Genomic DNA, 26,968 nt, shown 5'->3' with positions numbered 1-26,968 from the left:
AACTGAAACTGGATGTGGAAGTAAAGCATTTTCACACAATTTCTGATATCCTGAAGGCTAAGACCATAGCTTAAAGTATCTGAACTGTTTCCCACAATTTTTCTAATGCTTCCAGTTGTGTATTGACTAACAGGGAGCCTATTTTGAACAACAAGTCACATGTAAACTAAAAATTAAAAAATCTTGTATTTTATTTCACTGCAGTCACTTGTCCTGCAGGATGGACTACGTATTTTAGAATATATGGCAAATTTTAAATTACAGTGACTCAAACAATATGTGTTATAGTGTGATTTACAAATGATGGTGATTCATGGATGGGCATTGCATTGTTGCCAGATCAAATCAACTGTTGCAGTACACATATATACATGCTTAATGCTTGTAGAATAAAAATTCTCTGAATAAATCACAACAGTCAAGTTTAATGCTCACACTGGCTGTGAGAGAAAGTGTGGCTTAGGTGTGCAAGCAAGCCAAATGGATTGTCATGGTTAATTTAAGGGATGCCTAGACACCCTTTCTGTCACTACCTCATACCCTTGGGACAGAATATGTGTACCCCAAGCATTTGCATGTAATGTTATCCATTAGAAAGTATGGGAACATTTTCTAAATGTTTTCAAATCATGTAAATGATGTGGGACTTTGGTACCAGCCCAGTATTGACCTTGTCAGATATGGGTAACCACTTACAAACCACAGCCAGACTGGCTGATACACCAGCCCTCATTGCTAACCTGCTCTGTAGATTCTATCCCAGGCTGGAGCATCTGCTTGCATCCTGGAAGTGACATACTAACACATGTGGCTATCCAGGCAGATATTTTGGCAATGCATTCTGCTTAAAAATATTAGTAAAAAGACTTTCATCTGCCTAAATGAATGAAAATTAGCTGTCTTTATTTACTATAAAGATGTTACACTATGGATTAGTTTCAGTTATAAATTACAAAAGTATATTTGAGTGTAATAATATTTTTACTGCTCAGATTGTTTCAGTGGTTCTGATACACTTTGTCAGAATCATCGGTGTATACCTTCACAGTTATACTGTGATGGTTTTGACCATTGTGGTGACAACAGTGATGAACCTGCAACCTGTTATCAAGGTATTTAAGTAATGCTTGTAAATATAACACGCTTCATTTGTTTTCATAATTTTTAAAACTGAATTTCTCATTGTTAAACTTTCCAGATTGGAAGACAGAACCCCATCAGGATCGTCATTGGTATTCTCATACACCAAATTATTACTTTCCAAAAATTGAACGGTATCCTGACTTAAAAACAGCTACTCTTGTGTTTGTTGTCAGTAGTCTTGGTGAGTTTCTTTCAATTTACTGTTTAGTCATACTCTCATTTCTCTGTTAACTGAATAATAACTAAATTTCTCTTAATTAAATATTTTCAAATGTTATTGTAATTCTATCTTTATTTGTACAAATTTTATGCCAAGGTATCAAAAAATTATGTACATTATTATCTTCTTGGTGGTTTGTGGATGTGACATATAGTCAATGTGAATCGATTGTCAATCGCTGGGAGAGTAAAGGACAGGCCTGGCATCTTGGGAGCACAAAATGGCTCTCGTTTTGCAACCACCCCCCACACACTCCCTCCTTTCACTTTTTCCATTCATGTGTTGTGACTAGTTGTTGTGGACTGAACAGCTGTTTCCATTGTTATTTCTTTCCTTTCTCAGATATTATGTCTAGTTAAAAATGGAAAGTGATGCGGACCTTGATCAAGTGTGACTTCCTTTTAACTGTACAGTATATGTTACATTGCATTTAGGAACTCTCGGGTAATTGAACATGTATCAATAATTACAGATTTCTGTAGTTGTATATATACATTTGGATGTAGGTGTATTGCGTTGATGTACTGGTGGATATTGTGTGGTATGATTCCTGTAGTTGATAGTATAATTGGTACAATGTCAACTTTATCCTGATGCCACATGTCCTTGACTTCCTCAGCCAGTTGGATGTATTTTTCCATTTTTTTCTCCTGTTTTCTTCTGTATATTTGTTGTATAGGGTATGGATATTTCGATTAGTTATGTTAATTTCTTCTTTTTATTGGTGAGTAAGATGTCAGGTATGTTATGTGGTGTTGTTTCATCTGTTATAATGATTCTGTTCCAGTATAATTTGTATTCATCATTCTCCAGTACATTTTGTGCAAAGGACTTGGAACAGCAGTTGAACGGAATGGATAGTGTTTTGAAAGGAGGATATAAGATGAACATCAACAGAAGCAAAACGAGGATAATTGACTGTAGTCGAATTAAATCGGGTGATGCTGAGGGAATTAGATTAGGAAATGAGACACTTAAAGCAGTAAAGGAGTTTTGCTATTTGGGGAGCAAAATAACTGATGATGGTTGAAGTAGAGAGGATATAAAATGTAGACTGGCAATGGCAAGGAAAGCGTTTCTGAAGAAGAGAAATTTGTTAACATCGAGTGTAGATTTAAGTGTCAGGAAGTCGTTTCTGAGAGTATTTGTATGGAGTGTAGCCATGTATGGAAGTAAAACATGGACAATAAATAGTTTTGACAAGAAGAGAATAGAAGCTTTCGAAATGTGGTGCTACAGAAGAATGCTGAAGATTAGATGGGTAGATCACATAACTAATGAGGAGGTACTGAATAGGATTGGGGAGAAGAGAAGTTTGTGGCACAACTTGACTAGAAGAAGGGATATGTTGGTAGCACATGTTCTGAGGCATCAAGTGATCACCAGTTTAGTACTGGAGGCAGCGTGGAAGGTAAAAATCGTAGAGGGAGACCAAGAGATGAATACACTAAGCAGATTCAAAAGGATGTAGGTTGCAGTAGGTACTGGGAGATGAAAAAGCTTGCACGGGATAGAGTAGCATGGAGGGCTGCATCAAACCAGTCTCAGGACTGACGACCACAAGAACAACAACAAACTTGTATGTGGGAACGTGTTGTTTTATTAGTTTATGTTGTATGGCAAGTTGTTGATGTATTATTTTTGCTACATTGTCATGTCTTCTGGGGTATCCTGTATTTGCTAGTATTGTACATCCGCTTGTGATGTGATCTACTGTTTCTATTTGTTGTTTGCAAAGTCTGCATTTATCTGTTGTGGTATTGGGATCTTTAATAATATGCTTGCTGTAATATCTGGTGTTTATTGTTTGATCCTGTATTGCAATCATGAATCCTTCCATCTCACTGTATATATTGCCCTTTCTTAGCCATGTGTTGGATGTGTCTTGATCAATGTGTGGCTGTGTTAGATGATATGGGTGCTTGCCATGTAGTGTTTTCTTTTTCCAATTTACTTTCTTAGTATCTGTTGATGTTATGTGATCTAAAGGGTTGTAGAAGCGGTTATGAAATTGCAATGGTGTAGCCGATGTATTTATATCAGTGATTGCTTTGTGTATTTTGCTAGTTTCTGCTTGTTCTAGAAAGAATTTTCTTAAATTGTCTACCTGTCCATAATGTAGGTTTTTTATGTTGATAAATCCCCTTCCTCCTTCCTTTCTGCTTAATGTGAATCTTTCTGTTGCTGAATGTATGTGATGTATTCTATATTTGTGGCATTTTGATCGTGTAAGTGTATTGAGTGCTTCTAGATCTGTGTTACTCCATTTCACTGTTCCAAATAAGTAGGTCAATATTGGTATAGCATAAGTATTTATAGCTTTTGTCTTGTTTCTTGCTGTCAATTCTGTTTTCAGTATTTTTGTTAGTCTTTGTCTATATTTTTCTTTTAGTTCTTCTTTAATATTTGTATTATCTATTCCTATTTTTTGCCTGTATCCTAGATATTTATAGGCATCCCATTTTTTCCATCGCTTCTAAGCAGTCGCTGTGGTTATCCAATATGTAATCTTCTTGTTTAGTGTGTTTTCCCTTGACTATGCTATTTTTCTTACATTTGTCTGTTCTGAAAGCCATATTTATATCATTGCTGAATACTTCTGTTATCTTTAGTAATTGGTTGAGTTGTTGATTTGTTGCTGCCAGTAGTTTTTGATCATCCATGTATAGCAAATATGTGATTTGATGTTGGTATGTTCCAGTAATGTTGTATCCATAATTTGTATTATTTATCATGTTGGATAGTGGGTTTAGAGCAAGGCAGAACCAGAAAGGACTTAATGAGTCTCCTTGGTATAGTCCACGCTTAATCTGTATTGGCTGTGATGTGATATTATTTGATTTGTTTGGATATTAAGTATGGTTTTCCAATTTTTCATTACTATGTTTAGGAACTGTATCAATTTAGGATCTACTTTGTATATTTCCAATATTTGTAGTAACCATGAGTATGGTACACTATCAAAAGCTTTTTCGTAATCAATGTATGCATAGTATAGCGACCTTTGTTTAGTTTTAGCTTGATATATCACCTCTGCATCTATTATCAGTTGCTCTTTACATCCTTGTGCTCCTTTGCAACAGCCTTTTTGTTCGTCATTTATAATTTTGTTCTGTGTTGTATGTGTCATTAATTTCTGTGTAATGACTGAAGTTAATATTTTGTATATTGTTGGTAGGCATGTTATGGGGTGATATTTAGCTGGGTTTGCTGTGTCAGCTTGGTCTTTAGGTTTCAGATAAGTTATTCCATGTGTAAGTGTATCAGGGAATGTGTATGGGTCTGCAATGTAACTGTTAAATAATTTAGTTAGATGTGAATGTGTTGAGGTGAACTTCTTTAGCCAGAAATTTGCTATTTTATCTTTTCCAGGGACTTTCCAATTGTGAGTAGAATGTTGCAAAATTATCACTTCAGGCATTTGTGGTATCATCTTGTATGTGTCTGTTTCTGCTTGTATCCACTGTGCATGTTTGTGATGTTGTACCGGGTTTGACCATATGTTGCTCCAGAAGTGTTACATGTCTGTTATGTTTGATGGATTGTCTATTTTAATGTGTATGTTATCTATTGTCTGGTAAAATTTCTTTAGGTTTGTGTTGAATGTTTGGTTTTGTTTCCTTCTATTTTCACTTTTTTTGTATCTTCTAAGTTGTTTTGCCAATGCTTGTAATTTCTGCTTCTTTTCATCTAAATGCTCTATCGCTTCTTGTTGTGAGATTTTACCTAACCTTTTCCTTTTTTTGTCTGATATTTCATTTCTTATAAATTGTGTTAGCTGTCCGATGTCTTTTCTCAGTTTTTCTATTCTGATCTGTAGCCTGTGTTGCCATGCTGGTTTTGTGGGTTTCTTCTGTGTGTTGGTTGGTTCTGGTCTCTGCCTAGTGTGTATATTTAGTGTAGTGAGTGCTCCTATATAAACCAGTATTTGTAACTCTTCCATAGTTGTATTTTCATTTATTTTGTTGTGTATGATTGTGTTGGTAGTTGTTATTGTTGTTTCGACTTGTGGGTTACTTGGTGGTCTATGCAAGAATAGTCTAATGTCTGTATTTGTGTCTTTGTATTCTATATATATCAGCTGAAATTTTTCTTCTATATCTAACATGTGTGTCACTTCGTGTTCTATTTGTGCTTGTTCTGGTGGCTGTCTTAAGATTTCGTTTTCCTCTGATTGTTTAATTGATGCGTGTTGTTCTTTGTTTGTTTGCTCTGGGATGTTTGAGTCCATTACTGTATTTTTTTCTTCTTCTGATTGCACATTATTTTGTTCCAGTAATGGTTGTACTTGTTGTTTGATGTTTTCTAATTCTGACTGGGGTATCCTGTTATTTTTGATTATTACACGGATCTGATCAGCTAGTCATTGTTCTGTTAAAAATTTTAATTCTGGGTACCTGGTAATAAACGTTGTGTATATGTGTGATCTGTATGCAGTTGTGTTGGTTCCTTATTTTGTTGCTTGGTTATAACAGAACATGAGGTGTCGGTTAACTTTATCTGACCATCTCATCCTCTGTCTTTGTTTTCCTTCTAGAGTGTTGCAGGAAGCATATCCTGCAAAACACCTCTATTTGGATTTAAATAATTTTCCGTGTGGCTAGCAGTGTTGTTACCACTGTGGATGGGCATAGGGTTTAAGTGTCATCCCCGGCCATGACAGCGCTTGTCCAAGGCTTCATTAGTTCTGTCCTGAACCAACTAATCACACTAAAAGGGGGGTTAGCCCTATTAGTGGTTTGTTCTTTTCATCACCTTTTACGAGTGGCAGAACATACCGGAGGCCTATTCTTTTCTTCTTCTTCTTATTATTATTATTTTAGCATTGTTATTCTGTGCTCTGCTTTGGAATTTGACTGAACTTATTTCCCTGAAATACTTGTTTTCTCCTCCTCCCAAAATTTCTTCAGCTTCTCACTGTAGTTTTTTTATGTTCTTCTGTCCATGTTGTCTTAGATGTAACACTTAATTTAGCTTTAAACGTGTGCTTATCAGTTAAAGTTATGCAGCTCTGCCCTGCAGAATATTGTTTGTAATGCTTGTTTCCTGAAGATCGCTTTCAGTTTCAAGTATCCAATTGTTTTTAACTATCACTGAGGGGGGCAGGTTAGAGTATCCTTTTGGTCAGTCTATTACTATTCATTCTGAAAATGTGGTCATAAAATTTCAGTATTCTTTTCCTGAGAATTTCCAAGATTTTTTCAAAATTTTGATATAACTTCTGTCTCTTCCAGATTCGCTCAACACAAACCAGACTATAAATTTTCCTTAGTATGTTGCTTTCTTCTTTTGCCAAATCTTCTAGTTAATGATTACAATATGTGATGCATATAATGCTTCAAGTTTGACTACTGTTATGTAATGTTTTAATTTTGCATTATGAGATACTGATTTTTTATTGTACAAGGGGCTTTCAGAAAGTCATGCAACACTTTTTTTTTCTCAGCCAGTTTCAGTTGAAAAAATATGGAATTTGTTATGGGACACCATGGAATATTCCAACATAAGTTCCTAGAGTTTCATGAATTTCCAATGGGTTGCAGCACTGTATGTAGCCTTCAAAATAGTGTCTGTAACAGAGGTGCATTCCAAGTGAAGGAGCTGTCATTGAGTTTCTTGTGATGGAAAACAGAGCATCACAGATATTCATAAGGACTTGCAGAATGTCTAGAGAGACCTATCAATGAACAAATGCATGGTGAGTCATTGGACGAGGCATCTGTCATCACTTCGTCATGTAAACCTCTTCCTCATCCATCCTGCAGCAAGGATCTCGCACCTTCCAACTCTCATCTGTTTGGGCCAATGAAGGATGCACTCTGCAGGAAGCAGTATGTGGATGATGGAGAGATTATTGATGCAGCAAGAAACTTTATCTGACGTTGACCAGTAGAGTGGTACCATGTGGGCATACAAGCTCTACCAGTAAGATAGCATAAGGCCATTGCATTGAATTGAGATTATATTTAAAAATAGGGTTTCATAGCCAATAGTGTGGGGAATAATATGGTATATTAGAATCCTGAATAAAACAAACCTGCTTTCAGAGAAAAGTGTTACATTACTTACTCAATGCCCTTTATGTCTGTTCCATGTAATCCTATAAGATCATTGTTATTTAATGATTCTGCCTTTATTTGCTTGATACTTGAGATATTTTGGCAGCAGCAGTACTGGCGGAACAAATGAGGGAAAACTTGGAGAATATTCTGCGTAAATTTCCTGGTCAGATTATAATTTTAGGTGGAGATTTTAAATTACCAGACTGGAAGACTCAAGTGATTAGGACATGTAGTTAGAGACAGAGAATCATGTGAAATTGTTCTTAGTGCTTTATTAAAAAATTACCTTGAGCAGTTAATCAGAGAACCAACCCATGAAGACCTACTGATGATAAACAGAACCAAAATTTCTGACTTAGCACAGAACAGGGAATCAGTGATCGTAAGGCCATTATCACATCACTGAATATGGCTGTAAATAGGAATAGAAAGGAAGGCAGGAAAATCCTTCTGCTTAGCAGGAGAGACAAGAAACAAATTCCAGATCACCTAAGTGGTCAGTATGAAAACTTCATCTCCAGCACTAATGATGTTGAGTATCAATAGACAAAGTTCAAGAGCAGTGTACAATATGCTTCATACAGGTATGTACCAAGCAAAGTTCTGAGGGATGGAAAAGACTTGATATAGTTCAATAGCCATGTCAGAAAACTGCTACAAAAGCAAAGAGTGCTTCACTGCTAATTTATACATGGCCAAAGCCTTTCAGGCAAGCAAAAATTAAGCAAAGCCAAAATTAGCATAAAGAAAGCCAAGTGTGAAGCAATCAACAAATTTGAAAGTAAAATTTTGTCTACTGACTTGACTGAAAATCCTAAGAAATTCTGGTCACTTGTTAAATCAATAAACTGATTCAAGTCCTGACCAAAATACTAAATGTCTTTTCCCAAAGCTGTGTCACAGAGGAAGATCGCACTATAGTGTATCTTTCAAATCATTGTATGAATGACAAAATGGCTGACATCAAAATAAGTGACCATCGGACAGAAAAGCAATTGAAATTTTTCAACAAAGGGAAGGCCACTGGACATGACGTGATCCCAATACACTTGCACACAGTGTATGCAAAAGAAATTTTCCATCTTATAACGTCAGTGTACTGTAGGGATTTGGAGGAGAGAAGTGTTCCTGATGATTTGACAAAAAGGACAGGTCATTCCCATTTTCAAGAACTGTCATCGAACAGATGTACAAAACTATAGACCTATACCTGTAACATCAGTCAGGTGTAGAATTTGGAACGTGTATTATGCTCACATTTCTGGAGGCCAAAAATCTCCTCTGCAGGAACCAACATTGATTCTGAAAACAACAATCATGTGAAAACCACCTTGCTCTGTTCACCCATGGGACCCAGGAAGCAGTAAATACAGGCACCCAGGCAGATGCTGTGTTTCTCGACCTCCGAACAGCATTCAATATAGTTCCACACTGCTTGGCAAAGAACAGAATAAAAGTGTATGGAAAATAAGATCAATTATGTGATTGGATCAAAGAGTTTCTTGCAAACAGAACACAGTATGCCATTCTGAATCAAAGAATACAAAGAAGTCTTCAGATGTAATAGTAACTTCAGGCATGTCCCAGCAGAGAGTTATAGAACCATTACTTTTCACAATACATATAAATGACCTAGTAGATAATGTTGGAAGTTCCATGAGGCTTTTTGTGGATGATGCTGTTGATACAGAGAAGTCACACCACTAGAAAATTGAAGCAAAATGTGGGAAGACCTACAGAAGATCAAAAATAAATTAAATATATTTTAAAACACAGACAGAAAGACATTTCATTATATGACTACACAATTGCAGAAGTCATTGAAAACAATTACTTACTTAAAATATTTATGAGTAAGCATATAAGGCAATTTGAAGTGGAATGACCACAAAAAGTTAATTGCAAGAAAGGGAGATGGTAGACTGAGATTCACAGAAAGAATCCTTAGGAAATGGAGTCTATCACCAAAACAAGTAGCTTATGAAACATTCATTCGATCAATACCTGAATACTGCTTGTCAATATGGGATTGGTACTGTTGTTGTTGTTGTGGTCCTCAGTCCTGAGACTGGTTTGATGCAGCTCTCCATGCTACTCTATCCTGTGCAAGCTTCTTCATCTCCCAGTACCTACTGCAACCTTCATCCTTCTGAATCTGCTTAGTGTATTCATCTCTTGGTCTCCCTCTACGATTTTTACCCTCCACGCTGCCCTCCAATACTAAATTGGTGATCCCTTGATGCCTCAGAACATGTCATACCAACCGATCCCTTCTTGTGGTCAAGTTGTGCCACAAACTTCTCTTCTCCCCAATCCTATTCAATACTTCCTCATTAGTTATGTGATCTACCCATCTAATCTTCAGCATTCTTCTGTAGCACCACATTTCAAAAGCTTCTATTCTCTTCTTGTCCAAACTATTTATCGTCCATGTTTCACTTCCATACATGGCTACACTCCATACAAATACTTTCAGAAATGACTTCCTGACACTTAAATCTGTACTCGATGTTAACAAATTTCTCTTCTTCAGAAATGCTTTCCTTGCCATTGCCAGTCTACATTTTATATCCTCTCTACTTCAACCATCATCAGTTATTTTGCTCCCCAAATAGCAAAACTCCTTTACTACTTTAAGTGCCTCATTTCCTAATCTAATTCCCTCAGTATCACCCGACTTAATTCGACTACATTCCATTATCCTCGTTTTGCTTTTGTTGATGTTCATCTTATATCCTCCTTTCAAGACACGTCCATTCCATTCAACTGCTCTTCCAAGTCCTTTGCTGTCTCTGACAGAATTACAATGTCATCGGCGAACCTCAAAGTTTTTATTTCTTCTCCATGAATTTTAATACCTACTCCGAATTTTTCTTTTGTTTCCTTTACCGCTTGCTCAATATACAGATTGAACAACATCGAGGAGAGGCTACAACCCTGTCTTACTCCCTTCCCAACCACTGCTTCCCATTCATGTCCCTCGACTCTTATAACTGCCATCTGGCTTCTGTACAAATTGTAAATAGCCTTTCGCTCCCTGTATTTTACCCCTGCCACCTTTAGAATTTGAAAGAGAGTATTCCAGTCAACACTGTCAAAAGCTTTTCTAAGTCTACAAATGCTAGAAACATAGGTTTGCCTTTCCTTAATCTTTCTTCTAAGATAAGTTGTAAGGTCAGTATTGCCTCACATGTTCCAGTGTTTCTACGGAATCCAAACTGATCTTCCCCGAGGTTGGCTTCTACTAGTTTTTCCATTCGTCTGTAAAGAATTTGTGTTAGTATTTTGCAGCTGTGACTTATTAAACTGATAGTTCGGTAATTTTCACATCTGTCAACACCTGCTTTCTTTGGGATTGGAATTATTATATTCTTCTTAAAGTCTGAGGGTATTTCGCCTGTTTCATACTTCTTGCTCACCAGATGGTAGAGTTTTGTCAGGACTGGCTCTCCCAAGGCTGTCAGTAGTTCCAATGGAATGTTGTCTATTCCGGGGGCCTTGTTTCGACTCAGGTCTTTCAGTGCTCTGTCAAACTCTTCACGCAGTATCGTATCTCCCATTTCATCTTCATCTACATCCTCTTCCATTTCCATAATATTGTCCTCAAGTACATCGCCCTTGTATAGACCCTCTATATACTCCTTCCACCTTTCTGCTTTCCCTTCTTTGCTTAGAACTGGGTTTCCATCTGAGCTCTTGTTATTCATACAAGTCATTCTCTTATCTCCAAAGGTCTCTTTAATTTTCCTGTAGGCAGTATCTATCTTACCCCTAGTGAGATAAGCTTCTACATCCTTACATTTGTCCTCTAGCCATCCCTGCTTAGCCATTTTGCACTTCCTGTCGATCTCATTTTTGAGACGTTTTTATTCCTTTTTGCCTGCTTCATTTACTGCATTTTTATATTTTCTGCTTTCACCAATTAAATTCAATATTTCTTCTGTTACCCAATGATTTCTACTAGCCCTCGTCTTTTTACCTACTTGATCCTCTGCTGCCTTCACTATTTCGTTCCTCGAAGCTACCCATTCTTCTTCTACTGTATTTCTTTCCCCCATTCCTGTCAGTTGTTCCCTTATGCTCTCCCTGAAACTCTGTACAACCTCTGGTTCTTTCAGTTTATCCAGGCCCCATCTCCTTAATTTCCCACCTTTTTGATGTTTCTCCAGTTTTAATCTATAGTTCATAACCAATAGATTGTGGTCAGAGTCCACATCTGCCCCTGGAAATGTCTTAAAATTTAAGATTTGGTTCCTAAATCTCTGTCTTACCATTATATAATCTATCTGATACCTTTTAGTATCTCCAGGGTACTTCCATGTACACAACCTTCTTTCATGATTCTTGAACCAAGTGTTAGCTATGATTAAGTTATGCTCTGTGCAAAATTCTACCAGGCGGCTTCCTCTTGCATTTCTTAGCCCCAATCCATATTCGCCTACTACGTTTCCCTCTCTTCCTTTTCCTACTGTCGAATTCCAGTCACCCATAACTGTTAAATTTTCATCTCCCTTCACTACCTGAATAATTTGTTTTATTTGATCATACATTTCTTCAATTTCTTCGTCATCTGCAGAGCTAGTTGGCATATAAACTTGTACTACTGTAGTAGGTGTGGGCTTCGTATCTATCTTGGCCACAATAATGCATTCACTATGCTGTTTGTAGTAGCTTTCCCGCATTCCTATCAATTATTAAACCTACTCCTGCATTACCCCTATTTGATTTTGTGTTTATAACCCTGTAGTCACCTGACCAGAAGTGTTGTTCCTCCTGCCACCGAACTTCACTAATTCCCACTATATCTAACTTTAACCTATCCATTTCCCTTTTTAAATTTTCTAACCTACCTGCCCGATTAAGGGATCTGACATTCCACGCTCCGATCCGTAGAACGCCAGTTTTCTTTCTCCTGATAACGACATCCTCTTGAGTAGTCCCCACCCGGATATCCCAATGGGGGACTATTTTACCTCCGGAATATTTTACCCAAGAGGACGCCATCATGATTTAATCATACAGTAAAGCTGCATGCCCTCGGGAAAAATTATGGCTGTAGTTTCCCCTTGCTTTCAGTCGTTCACAGTACCAGCACAGCAAGGCCGTTTTGGTTATTGTTACAAGGCCAGATCAGTCAATCATCCAGACTGTTGCCCTTGCAACTACTGAAAAGGCTGCTGCCCCTCTTCAGGAACCACACGTTTGTCTGGCCTCTCAACAGATACCCCTCCGTTGTGGTTGCACCTACGGTACGGCTATCTGTATCGCTGAGGCACGCAAGCCTCCCTACCAACGGCAAGGTCCATGGTTCATGGGGGAGGGGGGGATTGGTACTAGATAAAACCAATAAAAGAAAATGGAGAAGATCCAAAGAAGAGCATCATGTTTGGTTACATGTTCATTTAGTAAGCATAAAAGTATCGGAGAGATGATCATCCAGCTCCACTGGCAGACGACGCAAGAGAGGCATTCTGAATCATGTTGTTGTTTATTGTTAATGTTCTGAGAGAATACTTTCCAAGAAGATCAACAAATATATTGCTTCCCCCTACATACATTTTTCAAAAAGACCATAGAGATAAAATTATAGAGATCTGAGTCCAGACAGAGGCTTACCGTAATCATTCTTCTCACCAACTATTTACGACTGGAACAGGAAGGGAGAAATGTCAGTGGTACACAAAGTACCCTCTGCCACACACCACAAGGTGGCTTGCAGATTATTGATGTAGGTGTAGAAACTGTGTAAACATGGGTTGTCCCTCCAGGTATTGAGGAGAACCTTCCATATATTGTTTTTTTTTTTTTTCTTTTTTTTCTCTTTTTTTTCCATTGAGGAGAGCCTTCCATAATTTTTTTTCCCATAAGAAGTTTTCAATCCACTTTTAGCTGTTATTTCATGGAGGTTTGCAACGCAGTTTATAGCTTCTTCTCCATTGTTTGAAAAGATTGCTGTATCAGCTGCTTAAGCCAAACGTCATAACTGAATTTTAGTTTCACTTACAAGGGGAGGCCGCCAATTGTGAAATTCAGATTCGATTCATACTGCGCATAATAAAAGCTCATGGCCAGAGGTGTAATGTGGCAAAGCACCAAGATGCACTTTTCAGCCGTTGTCGAGAAAATCTACAGTTAAAAGAAACCGTTGCAGTGAAATACTCTCTATGATTAATACTTTTCTACAGCGTCGTGGCACAGCGGTAAGCGCTCGGGTTCGTAATCCGAAGGTCGCCGGATCGAATCTCGCCCCATGCAACTTTTTTTTTTTTTTTTTTTTTTTTTTTAGTATTTGTTTCTTCTAATTCTTGTAATTCAAATGTGTATACACACACACACACACACACACACACACACACACACACACACATATATATATAATTCTCGGCAATCAGTTGCAACAATTATGCGTATAATAAGTTGTTGAAAGTCGTTTGTCGTGGAAAAACTCTCGACTTCAAACATCATTATGTTTTCCGCAAACAAAGTTGTATTTCACAAATGTTATTAATTGTCTTCATAATGTTTACCACGTATAGTTAACGGAAGACGTAGAAACGATATTCCGAAACGAATACGTATAGCGTAATTCAAATGTTCGAATTAGAATAGATACCCAAGAACACAAATTTGCTGTGGCCTGTATGAAATATGAACTCCGTTACTCGCTCGTTACACTTGAAGGACAGATGTTGAATGGGCCGAAACGAGCCACCGCATAACAGCGTAGTTGCCTCCTAACTTCGAAAGAAGGTAGATGCGGTCCCTAGCGCAGCTTGTAACATCGTCGAAAATCAGTGCGGACATGAGAGCTTTGGTACACCCTGTTAAACAAACGGAAAAATGGAGGCGGTACAATTGGAGAGCGATCCGCCTTCACCAACATGCATAAGCATTTCATTAATAGTTTGTGTGTGTGTGTGTGTGTGTGTGTGTGTGTGTGTGTGTGTGTGTGTGTGTGTGTGTGAATACATTTGAATTACAAAAAACTAATAACAAAAAAAGTTGCATGGCGCAAGATTCGATCCGGCGACCTTTGGATTACGAACCCGAGCACTTACCGCTGCGCCACGACGCTGTAGAAAATTATTAATCGTAGAGAGTATTTCACTGTAACGGTTTCTTTTAACTGTCGATTTTCTCGACAACGGCTGAGAAGTGCATCTTGGTGCTTCGCCACATTACACCTCTGGCCATGAGCTTTTATTATGCGCAGTATGAATCGAATCTGAATTTCACAATTGGCGGCCTCTCCTTGTTAGTAAAATGTCGTGCGACTAGGGCCTCCCGTTGGATAGACTGTTCGCCGGGTGCAAGTCTTTCAATTTGACGCCACTCCAGCGACTTGGACGTTGATGGGGATGAAATGATGATGATTGGGACAACACAACACCCAGTCCCTGAGTGGAGAAAATCTATTCAGGTTTCCTTGTTTTCTATTCACTTTAAACTCTTCCATTGTATAAAACAGTTTAATCTATCTGTTGAATCATATGCCTAATTTGGAGTCTACAAGGCTGATCAACTTTCATTTGCCCTTACAAATTTGTAAGACAAATTTCACAATTGGTGGCCTCCCCTTGTTAGTAAAATGTCGTGCGACTAGGGCCTCCCGTTGGATAGACTGTTCGCCGGGTGCAAGTCTTTCAATTTGACGCCACTCCAGCGACTTGCACGTTGATGGGGATGAAATGATGATGATTGGGACAACACAACACCCAGTCCCTGAGTGGAGAAAATCTATTCAGGTTTCCTTGTTTTCTATTCACTTTAAACTCTTCCATTGTATAAAACACTTTAATCTATCTGTTGAATCATATGCCTAATTTGGAGTCTACAAGGCTGATCAACTTTCATTTACCCTTACAAATTTGTAAGACAGCCACAAGACTTAGAATTTATTCCACACAGGATCTACCTTTTCTAAAAACCTGCTTGATATTCACCAATTTAATGGTTGTTTATGCTTCAAGCTTTTTAAGTACATTTTTAAAAGAATTCTGTAAGTAACTAGTAGTAATGAAATCCCTCTGTATTTACTTATATCTGCTTTTTTGTTTAATGGGTAGATAATAGCACACTACCAGTCTTTAGGGATGGTTTCCTCCAGCCAAATATCTACAAGAACCTTGTGAATTTTCTGTGTAAGGCTTTGACTATGTATTTTCCACCTTTCTGGTACTATCCCATCTTCCACTGGAATTTTATTGATTATAAATTCATATATTTCGTTGTCAACTCATTCTAAGAAATTCTGTTTCTGTGCTTGGTTTGGATTTCTCAAATGTGAACTTGAGATGAGAGATTCGTGATTTAAAAGATATTTAACACACACAGTATTGGGGAGAGGGGGGGGGTGAGGTGGAGACTTTGTGCTCACCATTTGGAAATATTGTAATCTAGTTGGTTACTTCATATTTCAAAATTTTGAAAAACAAATATTTGTTGTTTTAAATGACTTCTTTTACCAAATTCCACAAGTGTTTGAAATTTTTCAGTTAAATATAACCCAAAAATTTAAGTCTCAGTAGTAAATGTCACTTTCTCCAATGAATGTCATATTCAATATTTTCAGTCTCAGGACCTTACCTATGCATCAGTTTCTCTTTATGTACTTTGTTATTGCTATGAGTGCACTAAAAGATATTTTCAGGCTATGGACCCTACTTACACATCAGTATCTCTTTAGAAAATATATTTTTAATAAAGGTCAAAACCAATGAATGAAATTTAGTCATATTTTTTTTTATAGTGGGCATAAAGTACAGCTCCCCCCCCCCCCTCCCCTCCCTATTGGTCATGCACATTTTGGAAAATGCATTGTTATCATTATGGTTAAAGTAGTTTGCTATGAGTTTACAACTATCTTTATTATTTATTTCCAGAGTCCCATCTGGTCATCAACAAACAGGGACTGAGTTGACAGTGCTTCTCTAAAACTTCTGTAGCAATTCCACAATTACTTTTCTTGAACTCTTGTTCTATTTCAGCTAATCTGGCTTTATCATAATAGCAATTTAGAGATCAGTTTCTAGAGTGCAGTGATACCATACCATTTTTGTGGCACTGTATGGGACTTAGTATTATTATTATTCAAAATTGACTACATGTACTTTATCTCCTACTTTCCCATTTTGTAGTTTGCAAATAATCAAAAGTATTGTGGTATCACTTAAACTTAGTAATAGTAATTGCTTTATGGGTAAACGAAAAAGCCACGGAATTGGTAGTAATTCTGGGAGATTGAAATGACACATGAGCACTAAAATGTTTTGAATGGCACAGAAAAAATAACAGCCATTCTCCACCATGTAGTGTCACACAGTGTATTGAGTAATGATACATCATCCTCCACAAATGAAGAACTAGGATTTTTTTTTAAATTCTATGTTTCCATTTGCAGGAAGAAGTAATGGGAAGAATTGGATACAGCATTAACATCATAATCTTACATGAATCTGTACCTGGGTGATTCAAAAAATTTTCTCTTTGCAAGTGAGACAAGTATTATCAACAAAAGTAATCAGTTTTTGAAAACATAATTGGATAGATAAAAATATCTACTCACCATGAAGTGGCAGGGGGAAACACACATAAAAGTTAAAGAAATGTGTAAGATTTCAGAGTAAGTGGCTCCTCCTCCTGGCAGAAGTGTTGAAGGGGAAGGGAAAGGGATGAAGGAAAGGGAAAATTCTATTTCCTAAATCTCATCAGTGCTTTTGCTTCCCCTTCAACACTTCTGCCAGAAGAAGGAGCCACTGGGTTGGAAAGCTTGCACATTTCTATAATCTTTATTTGTGTTTCTTCTTGCTGATGCTTGATGATCAGATCTTTTTTTTATTCAAGTATATTATAAGTGTTATTGTGAAAGACATGGAGTGTACTGTGAATGATCTAGCTAATTGAATAGTCATAAAAATCAGCAAGTGGCCTTCAGAAAACAGATTAATGCTGAACAGCAACAAAACACAATAAGTACAGTTTATGATACAGCATTCTTGTGAAAGTTAAATTTTATTCTCCCAATACTGCCAAACAGTCATGAAGCCAGCCATTTTAAATTCTTAGAACTGAGGATGGATGGAAAGTTTTCTTAGAAGTATCTCATTCAAGATTTTATGTTCATACTGAATGTTGCTGTCTTTACAGTAAGAATAATGTCCACCATCTCTGAATCTGAAACAAAAGAGCATTGTTGTTTTACTTACTTTCACTCTATTATCTCCAATGATATCTCATTCTGGATCAGCTCTATTCACTCATCAAGATTAATCTTAGCCCAGGAAAGAGCAATAGACAGATATGTGGTATCAGTTCATGAAGTTCACGTTAGTTGCTGTTCAAGTGTCTCAGAATTCTAACTGTGTAATGTACTCCATCATAGGATTTCTTGCCGACAGTATTGACTCTTTCAGAAGAAACTGGAATACCCAGTCACTGAACACTAGGTGGAAGAGCAATTTGCACTTGGATAACATTTCCCTTAGCACTGTACAGAAAGGTATACACTATTCAGCAGCTTTCATTTTCATCAGTCTTCCGGCAAAACTAAAAAAAAAGGGTGATAGACCTCAAGTTTTCAAATCTAGGTTGAAAGGTTTCCTATGGCATACTCCTATTCTGTAAAGTAGTTTTCCTCACAGTAGTTGGGAAATTTTCTCTGCATGTGTACTCTCTCATGATTTTTCATGTTCTGTTAATTCTTTATTTTTTAAAGATTATAATCAGAATTTTGTAAATTAGGAGTAGGTACTGAATTTTTCAATGACCAGGTAGCTTGGACTGAATGGTGCTATGGAACCTGATAAATTAAATAAATTACTCATCATATGAAAATTGAGAGCTAAAATGTGAATACCTGCAATTTCTTTAGCTTTCCTGGCACATCATTTTGCAGCTTCATTTTTTTTTACTGCACCATTTATCTTGGTGACAACAAACAAACAAAAATACTGTATTTGACCTGTAGACACCAAATAAAATTCCATTTCAGTGCCCTTGTAAATTCTTATTCTGTGGCTCCTCTTTTTACAAAGAGGGCATAACTAGTCTGAATGTCACATGTTGTATGGTACTGAAACCATATTCTTGCCTTTCATTGATCCTATTTGTCCAATAAACACATCCCACAAGAGTAAGAAAAATCTTTCAGCTTGCTTCTGTCACCACCTTCTACCTCTTGGAGTGTCTTAATCTTTTCATTAATTGCCTTATAATTTTACCTTCTTGCTTTCCATTATGCAACTCTGTCCACTGTCCCTGCCAACCTGATTAATTGGATATTTCACAGCCATTTCGACAAAATTGTCATCCACTTTACTTTGATTCTATCAACTTTTTTTAAGCTACTGCAAACCATAACATGATGAATATCTTGTCCTTCTAGCATCTACATCATTTCTTCTTTGAAATACTATGTGGCTCAGTAGCCTTCATTCCTAAAATCATCTTAGTGCATAAATCTGAGTTCTTGTCTTTTTACTGTAATATTATAGGCTAATATCACTTCTGAAATCCTTTTTTTCTTTATTGGCAGTTCAGGTAGACTATAATTTCTTTTTATTATTTTATATCCTGATCGAGTATCATTTACTAATACATCATTTGAGGGCAGATTATACTTACGGTTTTTCCTTAAATCTCTCTCTCTCTCTCTCTCTCTCTCTGCATCCCTCATTTTTATACAAATCATCTTTTGTTCTTTCTTTCTGTATGTCTCCTGTTGTTTTGCTCTTTTCAGATCAGGTTAGGCCTCTGATCTAGCCAAATCTACCATCTAACCCCAGTGAATTATTGCCTCAGTGTCTCCCTTTATTGTATGGAATCCACTGTTTAAATCTGCATTCTTTCTTCATTATAGCCACCCTTCCATACACTTCTCTTTGTGAACTGATGCCTAATTGTCCAAGGTACATAACTGGTCCAAAGTGAGCAATATATCGTCTAGCTTACCCCTGCGTAGTTATTTTTCTGGATTAATATATGGAAATTCTGTTAGTACTATTGACAGCAAATCCACTGCTCAGAGTAGAATCTCATGGTAAAAATACATTTAACAGAACTGTTGACATAAATTGCAGTAGCTTTCAGACCACTTGTAAAAACTTTCAGCCCTGAAATTGGTGGCTTGCTTGCTACCTGATCAATGATGTTTCAGAAGAATTTTAATAAATTCTCCATTTTGAAGAAGTTGCGCCTGCTCCCATTGATGAAAAGGTTAATGCTTCACTTACTGGCCTGCTAAAAGTATCTCTAATGTTTCTCCAGTTATCTCATCATTCAGAAGAACATCTTCAACTATTTTACAAACTACACAGAATGTAAATTTTCTCATTTTGAAAACTTTGAACTTTGCACATGTTCAGGTTGTGTTCATCCCTGCTCCATCTCATTTATCTTTTATACCCATAGCATACAATAAACATTTGCTTGGCTCTTAACTTCTTGCTCCAGAATAACAGCTTGATATCACATTTGATTATACACTTACGAAAAAAAATTCAACACTAAAGAATAATTAATGTACAGAAATGAAATTTCAAGAATACATTTATCTAGGTAACACATTTAAGTGATGAACATTGAAAGACCACAGGTTTATGTAAACTTGAGGTAAGTGATTGCAAATGTGAAATACTGATACATTAATAACTGGTATAACCACCAGAATGTTGAATGCAAGCATGCAGACATGCATCTGTTGTGTTGTACTGGTGTTGGATGTCAGTTTAGGGGATGGAGTGCCATACCTGTTGCACTTGATTGGTCAATACCTTGTTCAAACTCACTGAAGTGTTGATAATGGCATCTTTGTCACCTTAAAAGCATTTTTGACTAACATCAACCACCATGTCCTATCTCAAAGGTAACTAATGCTCTCAACCATTACAGCGTGCATTTAAAGCAATCTTGATTTGCATCCCATAATGGTACTACTAGCACCACTCTTATGTGACTGGCATGAAATTTGAACAGACATCATCTTTCAGGTGTAGAAGCACACCTACCAACTTTTGTTTATGTTGCACCACTGCTTCTGGGGTGTTGCGTTTTTTTTTTTTTTTTTTGTTTCTTTTTTCCTTTCTTTTTCCCCACCATTGAAGATTTTGTCAGTTTCCATCCCCTATAACTGATTGTGTTCTGGACACTAGATCAGTTCTAAATCTACAGCTATACAATGCATCCACATAAGGGTGTGGTAGTGGATACTTCACATTGTATAGTTTTACTGTCAGATCATTTCCTTTTCCTCTGCCCTCATTTACCTCTTACTGTCTGGATGCTAACATGACACGGGTTATAACAAAATATTTTATTCCAAAAGTGATCTGATCTCAACTATGTTGATTGTGTTTTGTACGGATTAACACTTTTCTTTGTCTGTACTAAGGAAATTAAGGAGACCATTACATAATCTGCATTAGCCCAAACTCTGTTACGCATGAATGCTTTATCAAAAGGAAAATTCACTTGAGCAAACTGTAAGTTTACAAGAAGATGAAATTCCAAGTACTGCTCACAGATCAATATAAGAGCAGAAAAAAAACTTTGTTACTATTCATTAAAAAGAGAATTAACTGAAGGGCTGGTTCATATGTAGCAGTAGTTGGTACTTTATTGGACACACTGCTGTTTGAGGCCACAAAACTGACTTACTGAGTGATTTATGTTGAACTCGTATTTTTTAAAATGTTTTATGTAAGTGAAATACTAGTACTGGTGAAACTCACATCAAACAATTTGGTTTTACTTTTAATTTGTAAACAAACATTTCAATGTATAATTTACTACTGCTGTACTTTGGTTGTTCATTTTGGTTTTAGTATGCCTCTGTTCAGTGTCATACTAAAAGCTGTACTCACAACTGAGTAATGTTGAACAAATTCAGAAGCAGCATGATTCCAGTCCCCATCCCTACATCTGTTCAAATACTCTGCAAGATACTATGCATAAATGAGCAAACTGTACAAGTGCATTGCAGAGGGTACTTCCTGCCCTATTTCAGTAGGCCCTATTTCAGTAAAGCGAGTGAAAACTGACTGACTGTGCACTCTAATCTCTTTTATATTGTTCTCATTGTGCCTATGTCTGATGTACAATGAGAACAGTGCCTAAATATTATCAGTTCATCATCTTCTTCTTCTTCTTCTTCTTCTTCTCCTCCTCCTCCTCTCTCTCTCTCTCTCTCTCTCTCTCTCTCTCTCTCTCTCTCTTTTTTTAAGTATCTGGTCAGGAGATATAAAATACAGCTGTGAGCTGTGGTGCAGGCATTGTGTGGTAAGAGTTAGCATTGTTGGCTGGCATGCTCTGCAAGTTACCTGTTCAAAGCTGAGCAGCAGCAATTATTTGATATTTAGCACCTATCATGTCTGGAAGGTTCTTGAAATATTTTATGTATGTAAATTCTGAAATATTCAATGTCTGTATAAATACCAGCATTCTGGAACATTCAAATAGCTGCACTCTCTGTCCATGAAGTCAGTTCTGTTCTGGCTGTACATTGGTGTTGGTAATAAACATGCTTTCATTTCTAAGCATTGTACTTCATTGATGACCCTGCTTTCATATTTGGACTTGAGTGTGGTTACCATATGATACTGTTTGGTGGAGATGTCTAAACACCTATATCATTGTGGCTTAAATTAGGCAACATAAAGCAGTTGTCTTCACAGACAGGAACCAGTATACAAGCAATGCATCATTCATAAGATCTGTATATTCAGGAGATAGATGCAGTACAAAACAACAGTAGGTCAAATGTACATCAGGCCTCCATCAGTGTTTTCCAGGGACATTGGTCAGGATCTGTTTCCTTGATATTCTGACCCCACTTGATGTATTCTTCTGTCATTGTAACATCCTTTACCATGTTGTCAGCTTCTGTCGAACTAAGATTCACAATGTGTGTGACAGTCAAGGAGAACTTTGGGTCACTAACTGTCATGAGCAGCCACAACTCATCTGTAAAGTTATGTGAGTTGGAACAGCCAAACCAGTCCAGGAGGGCAGGGTGTGTCACTGATGAAGAGTTGTGCTCCACTATCACTACAGACAGTGCAGTGCAGGAAGCCACTAATGAACTGCCGATATGATCTGGCCTCATTGAGGAACAACGCCAGTGAATGATAGCCATTCTGGGTGAATTTTTGTATACTTTCAAATCTGGAATGGAGGGAAGACAGAACAAGCAGCCCATGGTAAAACACCATATCAACACTGTGGATTATGCACCAACTAGTCAGCACCAACTAGCCAGCACTCAAATAGCATGTCACTGGTTGAATGAAGGATAATCTGAGTTGAAGTGGAGAAGTGCTGCAAGATGACATCAGCGAACCTTCAGAGAGTCCTTAGTCCTCTCCTGTGGTTCTAGTGAAGAAGATCGATGGCACATAGTGTTTCTGCATTGACTACTGATGACTGAACAGCCATGAAGAAAGATGTCTAACCATGACTGCAAATTGGTGACATCCTAGAAAGCTTGAAAGGAGCAAGTATATCTCAGCTATGGACATTCAGCTGGGCTACTGGTAGACTGAAGTTGACGAGGCTCACTGGGAAAAGACTGCCTTCATAACTCCTGATGGACTCAGAGCTCAAAGCTAGGGTGTTTGGACTATTCAGCACTTCAGCCACCTTTCAATATATGATGGACAATCCGCTTTGACACCTTAGATGGATGATGTGTCTTTGCTATCTGGATGGTTTTGCCATTTTTTTGAAGACATCTGAAGAACATCTAAGCTACCTGACAACCATGTTGAAATGGGTTCAGATTGCAGTTCTTGACCTGAGTCAGAAAAAATGACCTTCCATCACCCAAGAAATAAAAATCCTGGGGAATATAGTGAATTGTGATTAAGTCTGTCCCAATCCAGAGAAAATGAGAGCAGTCACAGATTTTCATACTGCTCAGCCCATTCATGATGTGAGAAGTTTCCCTGGAATGTCCTCACACTATGGGCAATTGGTAAATTACTTCTGTACCAAAGCATGTCTCTCGCAAGAACTACTGCAGGTAGATGCCAAAGTTTCCTGAAAAAGCACAATAAAGATCTTTACTTATCCTTAAGGAAGTACTTACATCTTCTCCAGTTCTAGCAGTGTGTGATTAAAATGCTGAGACAGAACTTCACACTGACATTGATGGTTTTTGGATAGGGATGTTCCAGTACAAATACAGGAAGATACTGAAATGGTGACAGCTTATGCTTCCAGAGTACTTTCCAAGACCAAGATGAACTACTCTACAACTGAGAAAGAGTACCTTGCAGTTGTCTGGGCTATCATTAAATTTCAGCTGTATTTATTTGGTAAACCATTCACTACTGTGACAAATCACCATTCTCTATACTAGCTTACTAGCCTGAAAAATCCGTTATGTTGACATAAGATAAGCCTTGAGGCTTCAGAAGCACAATGATGTCACAGTATTCTACAAAAGTGGACGCAAACACATGGATGCTGACTTTCAAGGAATGCTTTGGCAGCACACAGTGACAGGGATGAAATCCCAGTCATCAGTGCATTAAAAGACATTGCTGCTGAATAGAGGGAAGTTCCATTACTGCTGACAACCACTGAAACCTTGAAAATAGGAGGAGGAACCAACCAAAGGAGAATTCCAATTAATAAATGGTGCCTTTTATTAGAGTAACTATGAATTGATGGGGCAGAAATGGTTGCTCGTCGTCCCAGAATACCTATGGGCAAGTATCCTGAAGTACTTCCATGACGCTTCAACATTTGATCACCTGGGATTTGTGAAGACTCCAGGTATCAGTGGCCAGCTTGTTACCAATTTGTTACACACTATGTAACCCACTGGTAGGAATACCAATGTTGGAAGCACATGCCACAGTTACCTCTGAGGCATATGGTACCAATCAAACCGGCAGCAGAGCCATTCCACTAAACTAGAGACAGCTTCTTTGGGAGATTTCTAACATCAGCAAATGAAAATCATAGATAATAGTCAGCACTGACTACCTCACCTGCTATGCTGTCACCAAAGCTGTGCCAACTGCTGAAGCTCCATATATCGCAAAGTTCCTTGCAGAAAACATTATTCTGAAGTACAGAGCACTCTGTGTGATGATCTCTGTTCATGGAAAAGTTTTCCATTTGAGACTGTTCCCAGAGGTAATTTCACATTGTTGCATCACTCACAGAGTGAAAAGTGCCTGTGATCCACAGATCAATGACCTCACAGAACACATTGCTGAGACGTTGGCAGATATGCTCCTGATGTACGTTGATGTTAAATGGAGAGATTGGATACAGTACTATCCATTGTGACATTACTTACAATGTAGTGAAGCTTTACACCGTTCTTTCTGCTCCATGGTCATAAGGCTGAATTCACAATCGATACTCTGTTCCCATTTCAACCAGGTCAATACTTAAGGCTGGCTATGTGAAACATCTCATCACCAGGACCAAGGAAGCAAGACAGCTGATGCACTTATGGACCCTGGTTGCCCAGCAAGGAGACTGGGAATGCTATAACATAAAGTACCAGCTAGTGATATGCAGCCTGGGAAACTTGGTATGGGCTTTTACTCTTATGTGAGTATCAGAAAAGTTACTGGAGTGCTACTTTGGGCTACATAATATTCTTCGTCACCTGTTGGGCATCACTGGGTGTACTGGGATGAGATGGGAGTGCAGGATGGGGTGAGGCGGGAGACAAGGAGGTGGTTGGGAGAGAAGCATTTAACACATCATGGGAGAGTGGGAAGCCGTCTGTGGGCTACCTAGGGATGCAGGTAGAGGGTGCAGATAGCAGACAGCTGGGCGTGTAATTTCATAAACTAGTCTCACCCCACTGCACTCCGCACCCTCATCTCACCCCAATGCACTCACCGTGGTCCAGGAAAGAGCTGGCAGTCAACTAAGCACAATGCATGGCTGTGCATGGCTGTCTCAGGCATAAGCTAGGAAAGCTCTGTACATTTTGTTCCTGCACCTATTGACAATGCAGCACTTCTGCCTTTAGGTGAGTCATCTCCTTTATTCATAAATAATTCATAATTCTCAACCCAAACTGTCCGTGCATTAACATATGAAGTTGAGGATTTTGACCCTTCACCAAGAGAACAAAAGCTGAGAAGTATCACCCATGTCCAGATCAAGCCCTACTGCAATCTAGAGGTGCATATTGATGATGGGAATTTCAAGGACACTAAAGATTCATTTGGCGATTGTGAAGCTTCAATAGGAGGGTCTATCTTCGGTGCTCACAATAGGGAAGAGGATGTAACAAAACAAGCAGAAATCAGGGATCTTTCAGTTCTGCCATACAGAGGACCATTAACAGGATCTAGAACCAGGGTACTGTAGTTGGCTTCAATGAGAATTTCTGAAACAGTGGGTCATTTTTCTCCAGGAGAAGATGCAACATCACAACCTGTGGTGCATGTAGTGTGGTGTAGGTCTTAGCACTGCTGGCTGATATGCTGTGGGTCACCAGTTCACATCCAGCCTCCAGAAATTGTTTGTTATGTAGCATTTCTAGAAGGTTCTTGAAATAACTTTTATTTATAATGTTTATATATTCTGTAATTTTCTGTTTTTGTATAAACACCAGTATTTTCAAATATTTGATGTCTGTGCAAATAACTGTGCTCTCCAATATTACTCTCACATATGTGCTGCTGGACTGTCCATTTGAGACATTTGTCTGAGAATGCGTTCATTATTATTTCACATGTCTGTTTACCAACATCACTAGTAATGTACATTTAGCTTTCCCAGTTGAGACAACGCAAATTAAAGTCATGGTCTACATGTACCATATGCTCGGTGTATTTTGGTGCTATTGATTTTAGGCATTTTTGAATGAATATGTGATCAATGCACCTGGATCTGACTTGTCAGAAATGTCAAATTCACTAGATGTGCTTGATGCTGTAAACATTCCACCTTAATGGGTATCTAATAATCATCTTAACAATAAATGATCTATGTTTTGATATTTCTTTGCTTTCTACTCCAGAGTATATCCTGCTATAAGTAGTCAGTATTATGTGTGTGAGAGTGTTTTCTTAGAAAGAGGCAAGTTCTGGAACTTTATTACAAACATAGTGATAGTTAACAACTATTGTTTTAGTATTTTGAATATTCATATTTGATATACTGGAAGATTTAATAACTGGTTTCTCAGGCGGGATTTTTTGTCCATGAATTTGATGTCTGCCATAAGCTAGTAGTACTAGTAGTAGTAGTAGTAGTAGTAATGTAATAACACTGTTCTGCTGTACTATTTGCTAACAGTAAGTAATTTCACCGTATTTTTCATAAATAAAAAGTATGTCCTTGACTTATTTCTGCATCGCAGGCACCCCTCACTGCAGGACTCATGAAATAAAATTAATGTACTGTAATAGTTAGAACAATGCTCCAAGGCAACAGATTTGATATGATTCCACAAGTGAGGCTAGCCGTCATCACCATTTCTGCCAATCTGTGGAAATAACTAAGGGTATACTTAGATCCTATGCAGCTGTTGTCATTTGTGGCCCCCTGAGTAACAATCTCCTCCCAT

General features: G+C 37.8%; 1 protein-coding gene across 6 annotated transcripts in view; it reads left to right on the top strand.

Moving 5' to 3' along the window:
- Positions 1-26,968, top strand: part of LOC124618006 — a 119,235-nt gene that overhangs the window by 75,278 nt on the left and 16,989 nt on the right. For all 6 annotated transcript variants that reach the window (XM_047145314.1, XM_047145315.1, XM_047145311.1 and 3 more), the window contains exons 9-10: positions 993-1,112; positions 1,199-1,324. In XM_047145314.1, the coding sequence (XP_047001270.1) occupies positions 993-1,112; positions 1,199-1,324 (246 nt within the window). The remainder of the gene's footprint in view (positions 1-992; positions 1,113-1,198; positions 1,325-26,968) is intronic.

The sequence above is a fragment of the Schistocerca americana genome, chromosome 1 (assembly GCF_021461395.2).
Source record: "Schistocerca americana isolate TAMUIC-IGC-003095 chromosome 1, iqSchAmer2.1, whole genome shotgun sequence".
Lineage (NCBI taxonomy): Eukaryota > Metazoa > Arthropoda > Insecta > Orthoptera > Acrididae > Schistocerca > Schistocerca americana.
Note: the sequence above shows the minus strand (reverse complement) of the source record. Positions and strands in the feature narration are given on the sequence as shown.